General features: G+C 34.5%; 2 protein-coding genes and 1 pseudogene across 3 annotated transcripts; all 3 read right to left on the bottom strand.

Annotated features, from left to right (window-relative positions):
- Positions 1 to 347: 347 nt before the first annotated feature.
- On the bottom strand, positions 348 to 3,667 carry LOC114383734 (annotated as a pseudogene).
- Positions 3,668 to 4,849: 1,182 nt separating this feature from the next.
- Positions 4,850 to 9,076, bottom strand: LOC114385514 (proteasome subunit beta type-7-B). 2 transcript variants are annotated; one of them, XM_028345629.1, is made up of 9 exons: positions 8,955 to 9,076; positions 8,669 to 8,821; positions 7,395 to 7,536; positions 7,150 to 7,246; positions 6,998 to 7,067; positions 6,804 to 6,908; positions 6,251 to 6,349; positions 6,069 to 6,156; positions 4,850 to 5,145 (listed from the first exon to the last, which is right to left on the bottom strand). In XM_028345629.1, the coding sequence occupies exons 2-9, from the start codon at positions 8,807 to 8,809 to the stop codon at positions 5,072 to 5,074; spliced, it is 816 nt and encodes a 271-aa protein (XP_028201430.1). In that variant the 5' UTR covers positions 8,810 to 8,821; positions 8,955 to 9,076; the 3' UTR covers positions 4,850 to 5,071. The 2 variants fall into 2 exon arrangements, with proteins under 2 accessions (XP_028201430.1, XP_028201429.1); XM_028345628.1 differs by having other exon boundaries at positions 8,913 to 9,066.
- A 1,567-nt stretch (positions 9,077 to 10,643) lies between these two features.
- On the bottom strand, positions 10,644 to 12,194 carry LOC114384450 (serine acetyltransferase 1, chloroplastic-like). The gene has a single exon (XM_028344123.1). The coding sequence runs from the start codon at positions 11,995 to 11,997 to the stop codon at positions 10,942 to 10,944; it is 1,056 nt and encodes a 351-aa protein (XP_028199924.1). The 5' UTR covers positions 11,998 to 12,194; the 3' UTR covers positions 10,644 to 10,941.
- Positions 12,195 to 12,429: the final 235 nt, after the last annotated feature.

The raw sequence follows: 12,429 nt of genomic DNA, 5'->3' as shown, positions 1-12,429 counted from the left end.
GAGGTTATAATCTTATGATATTGTGAAAGTAATTAATATAATTTATGTTTAAGATAAATGATAATTTGTAATAAAATAGTTTAAAATGTAAACTTTGGAAAGAGATTCGTTTACTTAATGAATAAGTATTACTGAAGTTATTTGGTTCAATATTTTTGTAAGATATTAAATTTTTGGCTAATTTGTTTTAAAGTTAGATAGAATGATTTTTGATTAAATTAATTTTAATTTTGAACCAGTTAAACGTAATTAATATGTGAATTTAAATTGATCTTAATCATAAATTTATATTAAAACACAAGTTTTTTATTTATTAAAAAGCATAAAAAACATTTTTAAATGCTAAGATAAACAGGCGCTTCATCGATTCAATCATCCTTGATAAATAAATTAATGTAAAAAATCTAATGTTAATAAAAAAATCATCCTTATGGCCCTTGTAAAGAACTGGGGACATTGAAAATTTCACGTTTTGACTCAATTTGCCTGATCAGTGGGAACGGGTATTGAGGCAAGAACTTTCTGAGAATACCACCACTTAATTTGGTCTAGAAGCCAGACTTCTATTCTGGTACCAATACAACATATATACATCCTGTTCTCAAGTCAATCTTGTCGCATGTTGAGACTTTGCCATTTCCCTTAAGACAGCACCAACAATTGCTGCCTGCTCAAGGCAGTCTGCCTTATGCAACGCATCTAAAAAAACAACACAAGTTTCGCTATATATATGACAACCTTTAAGTCGAGTTTCCTCAAAAAGTATATATGCATCCATTGCCTTATTGGCATTGTTTAATCCTTCTATCATAGCATTATAACACATAGAATCAGGTATGCCCCAACTTGACTTAAATCTCTCAAAGAGGTCTTTTGCCTCTAGAACGTTTCCAGCCCTTGCAAGTCCTGAAATCATGGTGGTGTGTGTGATAGTATTGGGTTTTAGCCCTTGTTTTTGCATTTCTTGCCAGAACACAAAGGCCTTATTAAATTTTCTAACCTTACAAAGACCATTTACCATAATGCTTTAAGTTACTTCATTGGGAGGGCATTTTAAGTTTTTCATGTTCTGGAAGCAGACAAGAGCTTCATCAATTTCCTCAGCTTTCACTAATGCATCTAGTAAGCAATTCCATGTGTATGTATTTGGAGTCAGACCTTTCTGCATCAACTCCTCCAAAATTAAATATGCTTCATCAATCCTTCCCACCTTCCCAAACCCATCAATAAGACTACTATAGACCACAACATTCAAATCAACACCTTTTGAATTTGCTTCTTCAAATAACATATATGCTTCGTCCAGCCTGTCAATTTTGGCAAGTCCATCAATGACAGAACCGTAAGTTACAACAGTAGGTTGGAGACCCTTTGTCTTCATTTCCTCCAGTAGTTGGTAAGCTTTGTTGACCTTACCAGACTTGCAGAATCTATCAATAACTATGTTGTAAGCACAGGTGTCCAGATGCAGTCCTTGTTCCTTCATCTCATAAAACAACTTGTATGTTTCTTTAGAGAAACCTGCTTTCCCAAGACCATGAACTAAAATTGAATAGCTCCGAACATCAGGAATTAAACCCTGAGCCTTTATTTCTTCAAATAAAGCCCTACCTTTCTCAATTTCACCAGCTTTGAAAACACAATCCATGTAATTATTAAGGAGCATCAGATCAGGAGAACAACCCCTATGCATCATCTCTTTATAGATTTTGTGACCATCTTCCTTCCTACCACACTTGAAGAAGTTCCTAATAAGGGATGTATACACCACTGCATTTGGAGTTTGACCAGAATCTAACATCTTTTCATAAAAGCATATAGGAATCATTCACCCTGCCGTGTCTGCCCAAGCTATCAATGAGTGAACAAAATGTTACTGAGTCAGGGGTGCAAACTTTATGATCCAATCCTAAAAATATGGAGCAAGCTTCATCAAGTCTTTGAGCTTTACACAGTCAATCAATCATAATATTTACAGTCATGATATTAGGGAATAAGCCAGCCTCTTTCATGGAGTCCTGAACTTTCAGGGCAGCTTCAAGTTCTCCTGCCTTACAAAGCATGTCAATTAAAATATTGTAGGATGAAAGATTGGGAACTGCATCAATTTTCATTTCTTCAAGGGTTCTCAGTGCTTCCTCAACTTTTCCCTTTCTTCCAAGGCAAGTCAGGATGCAATTATATGCAATTACACTAGGTATACATCCCTTTCTCTTTTGCCTCTCAAGTAAGCTGTATGCTTCATCAAATTTCCCAACTGAACCATAACCCATTATCATGGTATTATAAGCGTAAACACAAGGAACACTCCTGTTGCTATCAAGTTCTTCCAACAACTCTACAGCTTCATCCACCCTCTCAGCCTTGCAAAGAACCCCTATCATGCTAGTATACGTCACGTCATCGGGCACCAACTCTTGTGATTTCAATTCATGAAAGAATTTCCAGGCCATATCCACCTTACCAACTTTTCCAAAACAGTCTATACATACATTATAGAGGACAAGGTCAGCATTAAACGAGTTACTCTTCATCTAATCCAGCAAGGATAGAGCAGCATCAACACGGCCCTCCCTAGCAAACACACGAATAAGCATGGTAAACAAATGCACGCTTACTTCATAACCTATTTCCTGCATTTGACGCAAGAGAGTGAGCATGGGATCAGCTTCGTGAGCTGCAGAGAGAGAACCAATCAGCGTTGTATAAGCTGAATAAGCAGGGCGAAGCTTGAACTTCCTCATTGTTTCAATAACTCCAAAAGCTTCCCCTAGTTTCCGCAACTTGACAAAACTAGCAACCATTTCGATACAAGTATTGTTAGAGGGTCCAAATCCAGCCATACTCATTTCTTCAAGAATCTGTTCCAAGTACTCCAAATTTCTAGTCCTCGCCATAAGCATGAGAAGTGCATTGTAGGCTTCAGGGCAATGCGGTTGTTCAGTTTTCCTCTCCACCCACCTAAAATAATGCAATGCCACCCTCACATCATTCAATCTCCAGATCACTCCAACAACCAACTCTGGTTGAGGCATTTCATCAAACGTGTTGAAGGCATCCTCAAGGGCAGGCCCCCAAGGATATGTGTCCAACACCCGGCAGACATCGTGCACTGTCTTTCTCATGCCCTCCGATTTGAATGCATTGTCTTGGGAATGGGAGGCATCATCCATAAAGGAATTAACTTTAACTTTCCCATACATTTCAGGCGGAGACCCATTTGAAAAAGACGATGAAAACTTGCAGGACAAAGGGTCTATTTTCCCACATTTGAAAACAGATCGTAAATTCAGAACTGCAACCAAAATTAAAAGATGAAAATCAGATTACAAATTGTAACCGTGAAACGGGTATATGATAATAAGAATGCAATTATTTTAAGGAGGAAAAAAAAAAAGACCTTGTGCCCTTGAGAGAATCTTCACACACACACCCCCACACCCACCCCCACGCACCAACCCACACTATAAAATCAGAAATGGAGAGAGATTAACAGAAAAAAAAAAAAAAAAAGTGAAGAGAAACAGAGTAAAGCAGGAGCGAGAGCCAAGAGCAAGGAGAAGCTCGTAGTGTTGTTTTTTATTTGTAAGGTGGTCTTTCTTTTTTCCTTTTTCTATCAGGGTAGATAATTAATTCATTCCGAGATACTTCGAGATATAAGAAATTTAAAAAGAAACTATTAAAATGAGTTTTTTTTAATCTTTATAAATCATTTTTTATACTAACACGTTTAGTACATGTTACAATGCGGTGTTTAATTTTAGAAAAATAGTTCTCTTGCATCCTTCACATATATTTTTCGTTCAAGAGGAATAAGAGAAAGGAGATGGGAATGACTTTTATTTAGTTGAAATTTTTTTAATTGTAAGAGAAGGAAAAATAAAAAGGTTGATTTTCATTTTTTTTTCTCTGTTCTGTTCTGGTATTTTTTTTTTGTTAGATATTGAGTAAGGGTGGCAATTAGATTCACTAACCATCCAACCGTTCGTGTATAAAACTCATCCAATTCATTCAAAAGTAAAATAAGACTCAATTGAAACTAAATTTAAATTAGGTTAAATTATTTTTGTAAATACAAAATTTTGGTCCCAAAAAGGATTTAATTATGTTAGCAATATTTAAAATTTCTTATCTACTCATGCATATATCAAATGACAAATTATTTTAGAATTTATCAAAAATAAATAAATGAATGTTGAATGACCAAATTGTTAAGATAATTTTTGTACATGACACAAGTGATAATGTCAATATTATTGTAGTTCATATTAAAAATAAGTTTTACTTTAATTAAATATTCAATTGAAATACCATTATTTATACAATACTCTATTTTTGTAAATAATTTTAATTTTCAAAATATTTATAAATTAGCATTAATATGTTATTAATTGAAAGAAATTATCTACTAAAACAATAACATAAGTTCTAATAGTATTGCATTAAAAAAAAGGTTCTAATGGTATTTACACTCTTTTCTAAAAAAAACAAAGATAAATGGCTTTTACACCTAAATCTCGCTCAAACAATAATTTTATTATACTTTTGTTCTTTCCACTATCTTAATTTGATGAATTTAATCTACATTTTTTTCACAAATTTCTTATATTAAGTTGAACAAAACGATATAAAACCACTCTACTGTCAAAACTAATTGTCAACACAGATTGTGGCAGGCATAGTATTTCACCTGTACATAAAACCCCTCCCTTATACAGATTGATTCCTAAAGTTGTCAACTTGCTATCAAATACGCCTGTCTAAGTTGTCAATTTACTAACAAAGCTAATCTCAGACCAATTTATATTTATATAAAGCTTGAAAAATAAAAAACAAAACAAGTAACATCTTTCATCAATCAAATTGTATATATTTAATGTTTTGTTAAGCATTTTCTAGCCAAAATCCAACCAAATGAAGAAATTTGAGGAAATAACTTGCAACAATCTAATTAAATTCACATAATTTTTGGTAATGAAAGCCAAAGTTGTGAAAGTACAATAACTAAATATCACAGCCATTGCACAATCAAGTTTTATACTCAAACACCAAATATTTTTTGGAACGATTGTTACTCTTCCATAGCATCTCCTTCAATCACTTCCACCTTCTCCTTCAACGGGGTAATCTTTGTTAAGAGGACCTCTGCAATGGAGAATGTATATTAGTACAGTATTTAAAATAATTTCTATAAAGGAATATTCTCCATACTGCCTAATCAATCAGCTAGAATAAAAAAAATAAAAAAGGAAACACGAGATACGGGCAAACACAGAAAGGGCAGGCCATTCAATGATCAATCATTTTCTCAAGCCCTCAATAGGAATTCTGCTTTATATAAAAATGTCACGGATGTATATTATCTAGGAAAAATTATAGAAAGACTCCTCAACTTAGGATTATGTGTAATTTGCCTCCTTGTGCTTCCAATTGAAGCAATCAACCCCCTAAATTGTAAGACTGCATAAGTAAACCCTTAATATCTATTATTTTAAATAGTTAACGGAATTGTGTATATGACATGCATCATGCATGGTAATGTGCATACAGCCTCTACTATATGTAGCCTTGTGTATTTGTGTAAACATTGTGTTAAAACAACAACAATAAGAAGTGGAGTAGATTTGTTATAGGAACTTCAAAAGGAAAGAGATAATCATATTTGTGTTTCGTGGATTGGGTCTTTTAAGACCCAAAACTCATCCACACCGTAACACAACCCTTAGTTAATAGAGCACTCATCTCAACCCTTAGTTAAAGAGCACTCATCTTAGTCATCTAACATATTCTTTAATCAGAAAAACATGAACGTCAAATTGACAACTCTGTCAAATGTCAATTATTTAATCATATAGCAACAAGTTGAAAGGGGCTTGTATAACTTGAGCTATTATCTAAGTTTGATACTTCACAACACCAAATTCCCAAGATTATCATATTTTTCACAAGGTGAGATACTATGTCATGCTAGATTACAAACTATTGACGGTTGACACACAATACTAAGCAAAACAATATAGTTTTATTGCAGTCTCAGGTATATTAATTTAGCGAAAATCGCAACTAACCTGTCTTTTTGGGGAAATCAAAGCCTTTTGGATTGACATAGGTACGAGGATTTGGTAGAAGGTGGTTCCTGAGATATTCCTTGTGTCCCTGTGAAGCATTAATAAAGAAAATTGTGCAGAAATTAAAGTTAGATGACTCTCATCAAAGAACAACCTGCACAATTGAGCATCAAAGCACTCACCTTGGTTATCACACAAACGTCAACATTACTTCCACTTCCTAGGTCATTAAATATTCCAGCGCATATCGCCTCAACAACTAGCTTAATGCCTTCATCCCTCTACACCACATCAAAATGTTTATATCAAATTAAAATCTCTATCAAAATGCAGCATTTCAACATGATAAAAAGTTACAAACGCCACCAGTATCAATTATAACAAATATAATGCACAATTTTTACATTTAGATTTGAAATTAACATATTTGCTTCATATTGTTCCATTGAAATTATTATAAATTGAACAACTTTTGACAGAATATTATCAAATCAGTGCTATCAATGGCGGAAGGCCAGAATTCTTCCATATAAGCATGCCATTGTGGTCTATGGCACCACCATAGCAGGCCTCCCTTCACAAATAGTAGGCAGTTGGCAAAACCCATCACGCCATGGCACCTCCATTTAACAACAATGTATCAAATGCACTCCTCTAAGGGTGACTTTCCTCAAAAATACTCTAACGAAGAGCTCTGCTGATGTGTGAGGCTGTGAGCCTTAAATGCTTACTTACACTCAAACTTTCCTTGTACTTGGACTCAAATACAGACATTGCAGCAAGTGAACCTGATCCCATTGTAGCAAATGGGAGGGTGTCAGTTGACCCATGAGGATAAATCTGCAAAACAAGTCATGAGAAATTGAGCTATAGGCATCCAAAACAAGGAAACTTGAGCATAAAAGAAAAGTTTTAAGCAATGAACTAACAGTATGCAAATGAGGTCCAGTGATATCAACCCCACCAAGCACCAAAGCAGCTGAGACATGCCCTTGATAACTGCACAATAATTTAAAAGAGTCAAATTCAGAGGTTGATACAGAGAGAAAATTCACTTGATGTGCAAGTTCTGAAACTCAACTTGAAAAGGTGTTTCTTAAGAAGGGTCAGCGCTGTAACAACTCTTGATTCTCGACCAGTATGGTAGCGATGTAATTGCAGCTGTGAGCTAACCATGTCTACAGTAAATAACAAACTTCTCATTTTCAACAGTTTTACTACATTAATAATAACAAAAGCAAAAGCTAAAGTTGTGGTCCATATGCAACTATCCATAAGGCATAATGTAAAAATGTGTAACAAGAAAGATGCATTTTAAACAAATACCTGTTACAGCCTCTGTATCAGCAGCTGTGCCTGCTCCACAGCAATATATGTTGGGTGCCATATAATGAATTTTCTCACAGTTTTTATCAGCCACTATAGGTCCTTCAGTTGCCCTAGTATCAGCACCAAGAATGACACCATCCTGAGGCAGATTTATTAAGTGGGAAACTTCAGCTTTAGATTACAATATACAAATTAAACATTAAAAATAAATATGCAATCAACATATGAAGTCATAAAACTTTGTTTGGAATAGATAATATTGCCATGAACAGTCTCATTAATAGCACAAATACCAAATGATACAATTCCCAGTTAGTGGACTGTTTCACAATAAAGCAGTCTGTACTCTGTAGACAGAGCAACTTGGTTTCAAATTTATGATACAAAATCTTCATATTAAACCTCAGCTGTAACATTAAAATCACAACCTTGTTGATTGTTCCCCAGCTAGATGGAACAATGTAGACAAGAAAAAAAGCTCAACCATGCTCAATATCCACTGCTGAGGTCAATATGATTAGCAGTTATTGAAGTAGCCACTTATATATTACAAAATTTATAAATCAATGCAGGAGCTTTATGACTTTATTTCTTGCCAATTGTTTCTAAAGGAAAATCATCCATATACTTTAGAATAAAAATTAACATTTTACTTAAGATAGTTTTAGCATAAAAACTCAATCAAATTTCTCAGAGAAAAGAGAGAGTAGTAATAGACTAAAAGTACTACTTTACAGATAGAAATTGAGTTCAAAAACAGTCACGTAGATTTTCAAAACATACAAATCAAGATATCCAGAGCCAGACTAGGCTCCCCATATTCTCGCTATAAAACAATGCACAACTTCAGAACCAACTATTGCCCTAACATTAAAAAAAAAAAAAAAGAATTCAACATTCACAACCTAAGCAAATGCTCCCAAACACTAACACCAAACTCAACCAAACTTATAGCATTTACATAAGGTGAACTTCCTTCACCCGCACAGCGAAACCTCACAAGGCCAGACATCTATCTACCAAAAACAAATTATCTAATTCATTCGAGATTCCAAGCCGAACCATAACTTCACATCCTGCGTCTGTATCCATTATTCCATTGGAACCCACTCACAATTTCGGTATAAAAAAATCACAATAAAGAAGCAAAGAAAAAAGAGGGAAGATAAACACATAGAAAAACAAATAAAACACAGCGATGCATACATATATGATAATAAGATAAAATTAGGTTAAATAGACATGAAAAGAGCGAGGGAATGATTTCAGACCTGGAAAACTAAACCGACAATAGTGGTGCCAGTTTTGAGAAAGGTTGGGGCTTTGAGGCCCTTGTTTTGAAGCATTGCGTTTCTTCGGCATAGATCAAAACTGAAGCCACCCTTGGGAGGAAGATCCAACGACAGAGACATATTCAATGGACCCTGCAAAGCATATAGAATGACAAGTTTGACGGTGGGATCGGAAAGAAAGAAAGGGAGCTCCAAAAACCTAGCTAGGGTTTTGAATACATACTGATAAGAGAGAATTAGAAATAATAATAAAACGATACGATACTCAGAGTCACAGAGAAAGGAGGTTGCCCTATGCAAAGAAAGTGAAACTTAGAGACCTCACTTTGAAGGAAGCAAAGCCAAGTTCTTAAAATTTGGGTCCCTTCTTTCTTCGATACAAATGATTATCAATCAAATACCCCCCCTCAATTACTTGCACAATGGGTCACGTGACAAGTTTATACAAATTGCAAATCACTCCTTATATATTTTGCAAGAAAATATCTCAAGTCTCAACCAATAATTATTTTAAACTGCCAAATTCATAAATAAATTGAAAAATGATCAAATAAAAAATTGTTATATTGACCCGCGGGTCTCACTTTTTTTTTTACTAAATTTTTAACTAGGTCTCTGAATTTTTTTCCATTAGATTCAGATTAGTAAATATATTATTTTTACAAATAATTAATAAAAATTAAACGTTATTTTTAATAGTTGATCATTACTTAATAATATATATATATATATATATATATATATATATATATTTTACGTCGTATCAAATTGTTTTGTTCTTTGTCTAATTAGAAATATTTTAAAGTATAACATAAAATAAATTGAAAAAAAAATAAGGAAAAAACATAAACAAGTTACAAAAAGATTAGTTTTACTTGTTTCAAATTGGATATTGCATTCAAATCAAATTGAATGAGTTGTTGTTTTATGTTTAGTTGAAATGATTTTTTTACGTAAAACTAAATCAACAAATAAGAGTGTTTAAAACTATTGCAGATCTCCAAATCGATCCAATAAAATGAAAACTCATAAAACCAAAAACCAAAGAAAAACATTATATTTATATGACCTATTTTAGCAACATTTTCTTAAGATATAATCTAACCTTAGTGTTTAAAAGTTTATTTTATGATACACTTATAAAAAAAAGTCTATAGGCTTGTGGGTCTAAGTAGGCCTATTCAACCTATGAGATATATATGGGTTAAAAAAAATACTTTTTTATAAAAAAAAAAAACCTCATTTCTTATACATTTTTTTTATTTAGATTATTTGTGTCATTTTATATACATTTGTTTTCTTTCCTTCCACTTAAGTATACAATCAAACAACCTTTAAAACCATCTCACTTTCCATTCATTCTTTTTCCTTCTTTTTTTTCCCTAAATAAACATACTTTTTGAAGGAATACCATACTAAGTATAAAATCATATTTTCTGAAAACAGTGCACATTTGGTTAATAACATAAACATGAAGGATCTGAATTTGATGTTGCCTAAGCTCTTGCAAAGATGGTTTGATGTTGATGATTGAAAGAACTGGCTTTTCTTACTCTTATTACACCCAGTCTTGGACTTTTATACAAAAAAAATGGAAATTTGAACAATCTGAAAATTATAAATTCCAAACGAGTGCTCAAACTAAGAACAGCACTGGATGCACGACTGAAAAGCCTATCAGCAATACCCTTATCAACATTAAGGTGCATACCATCCAATATATATCTTCATGGCCTACAATCTACATTAATTTTATTAAACTACAGCCCAGAGAGATTACCACTCACACATTAATCTCCAACAAGGAAAAGCAACATTACAAGAAGAATAGATAATGAAAGCAATGAAAACCGAAATTCATATACAGCAACTTACAACAACACAATCATACATACATAAATACAACTTCTGTACATACCCAACAATAACATCATGTAATCAAGGGGTCCTGTTAGGCTGTTACTATTATTTTCGCTTTTATTATTGTTAGCAGGATAACATGAATTCTCTATTACTCACAAACAAGTATAGCCCCAGTAGCCACCAGAGTTGGCCTAGTGGTTAAGAGATTTGAGTAGTCTACATGAAGTCCTAGGTTCAAATCTCATTGCTGCTATTGTACACACTCAAATAGTAAAAAAAAAACAGCCCCAATCAAAAATCAAAATCACTTCACCTAAAATCCCAAACACAAAACTGCGAAGCATACATGGCTGAGGATTATTTCATTACACTACACTACACTCTAAAGTCTAAACACAATAATCATAAAAGTCAGCAATATGTGAAGTATGGTCCATGGTGAAGATAGGAATCTTATCCAACTTAACAGAGCTGTTCTTCCCTCCTACCAGCTTTGCTGGGTTCCCGACAACAGTAGTCCTTGGAGGAACATCCTTAATAACCACAGAACCAGCACCAATCTTGGCCCCATCACCAACCTTAATATTCCCCAAGATACAAGTTCCAGCACCAATCAGCACCCCATCACCAATCTTTGGGTGCCTGTCCCCAGAAACCTTACCAGTCCCTCCCAAAGTGACACCATGCAGAATTGGCACATTGTTCCCTATCACAGCAGTCTCTCCCACCACAATACCAGTCGCATGATCCAGCAAAATCCCACTTCCAATCCTAGCCCCCGGATGAACATCCACCGCGAAAACCTGGGAAACCCGGTTCTGAATCGTCACAGCAAGAATCTTCCTTCCCTGAAGCCATAGCTTGTGAGCCACCCTGTGAGCCTGGCACGCCAGAAAGCCTTTGAAGTTCAAGAAGCAGTGCACGTGGCTTATGCAAGCAGGGTCTAGCTCCTTCACCACTCTCAGATCACTCTTCACAGCATCCATGATGGATTTATCAGTCTCCAAAACCGTCACAAAAAGATCAGAAAGTATGCTGCTTGGGAGGCTTGAGTTGCTGAGTTTCATGGCAAGGTGATTGGCCAACGCGGTTTGCAGTGAGTTGTGAGAGAGAATGGAAGTGTTGTAGTAATCAGACAAAAAGGGTTCCACAGTGACATCGAGTTTGGCTTCTTCCTGCATCTTCGTCCACAACACATCCAGTTCAACGGCCTCATCCGCTTCAACATGTTGTACGGTGGAACCAGTGTGCAAGGTGTTGACCCTGTTGTGATTGGAACTGGGTTTGAAGGTTTTGGAGTGATTATGGTTTTCTGTGACTTGTTTTGGTGATGGAGTCAGAAGGGTGTGAGTGTGAGGATGAATTGTTGGGTTGTTGTCGTGGCCAACAAAGAAGACGGACCCTTGTTTTGGTGATGCAGTCACAAGGGAACGCCTTCTCATCATGGTTTTGTTTTCAGGAGAAGATTTGGAAGGAATGATATGTGATATGTGCCCCTAATCTAAGGGAAGAACAAGGTTGAAGGTTTTGGAGATTCAAGAGACCAGATTTCAATTACACTATCAATTTTTTTAAGAGGAAAAAATGCATATGCACCGTCATTTTATAAGGTGAAAGAAACGTTTATCATTGATAGGTTGTCAAAGATACATTTTTTGGTGGTCTTGAGCATAATATCCTCTCCAGGATACTATCCTTACTCCTTTGTCCCTACTAGTAACTAATAATATTTTTGTATGCACCATATATTAAAAAAATTATATTTTCTGAGTTTAATAAATAAATATTCTTAAACATATAATAAATAGCTAGGTTAAATTATGACATAAAGTTTTTTAAATGTTGATAATTGAATTAATTATTTAAATTTAATTTAG

Source organism: Glycine soja, chromosome 14 (genome assembly GCF_004193775.1).
Source record: "Glycine soja cultivar W05 chromosome 14, ASM419377v2, whole genome shotgun sequence".
Classification (NCBI taxonomy): domain Eukaryota; kingdom Viridiplantae; phylum Streptophyta; class Magnoliopsida; order Fabales; family Fabaceae; genus Glycine; species Glycine soja.
The sequence above is the reverse complement of the archived record's forward strand: the minus strand, read 5'-3'. Positions and strand labels throughout refer to the sequence as shown.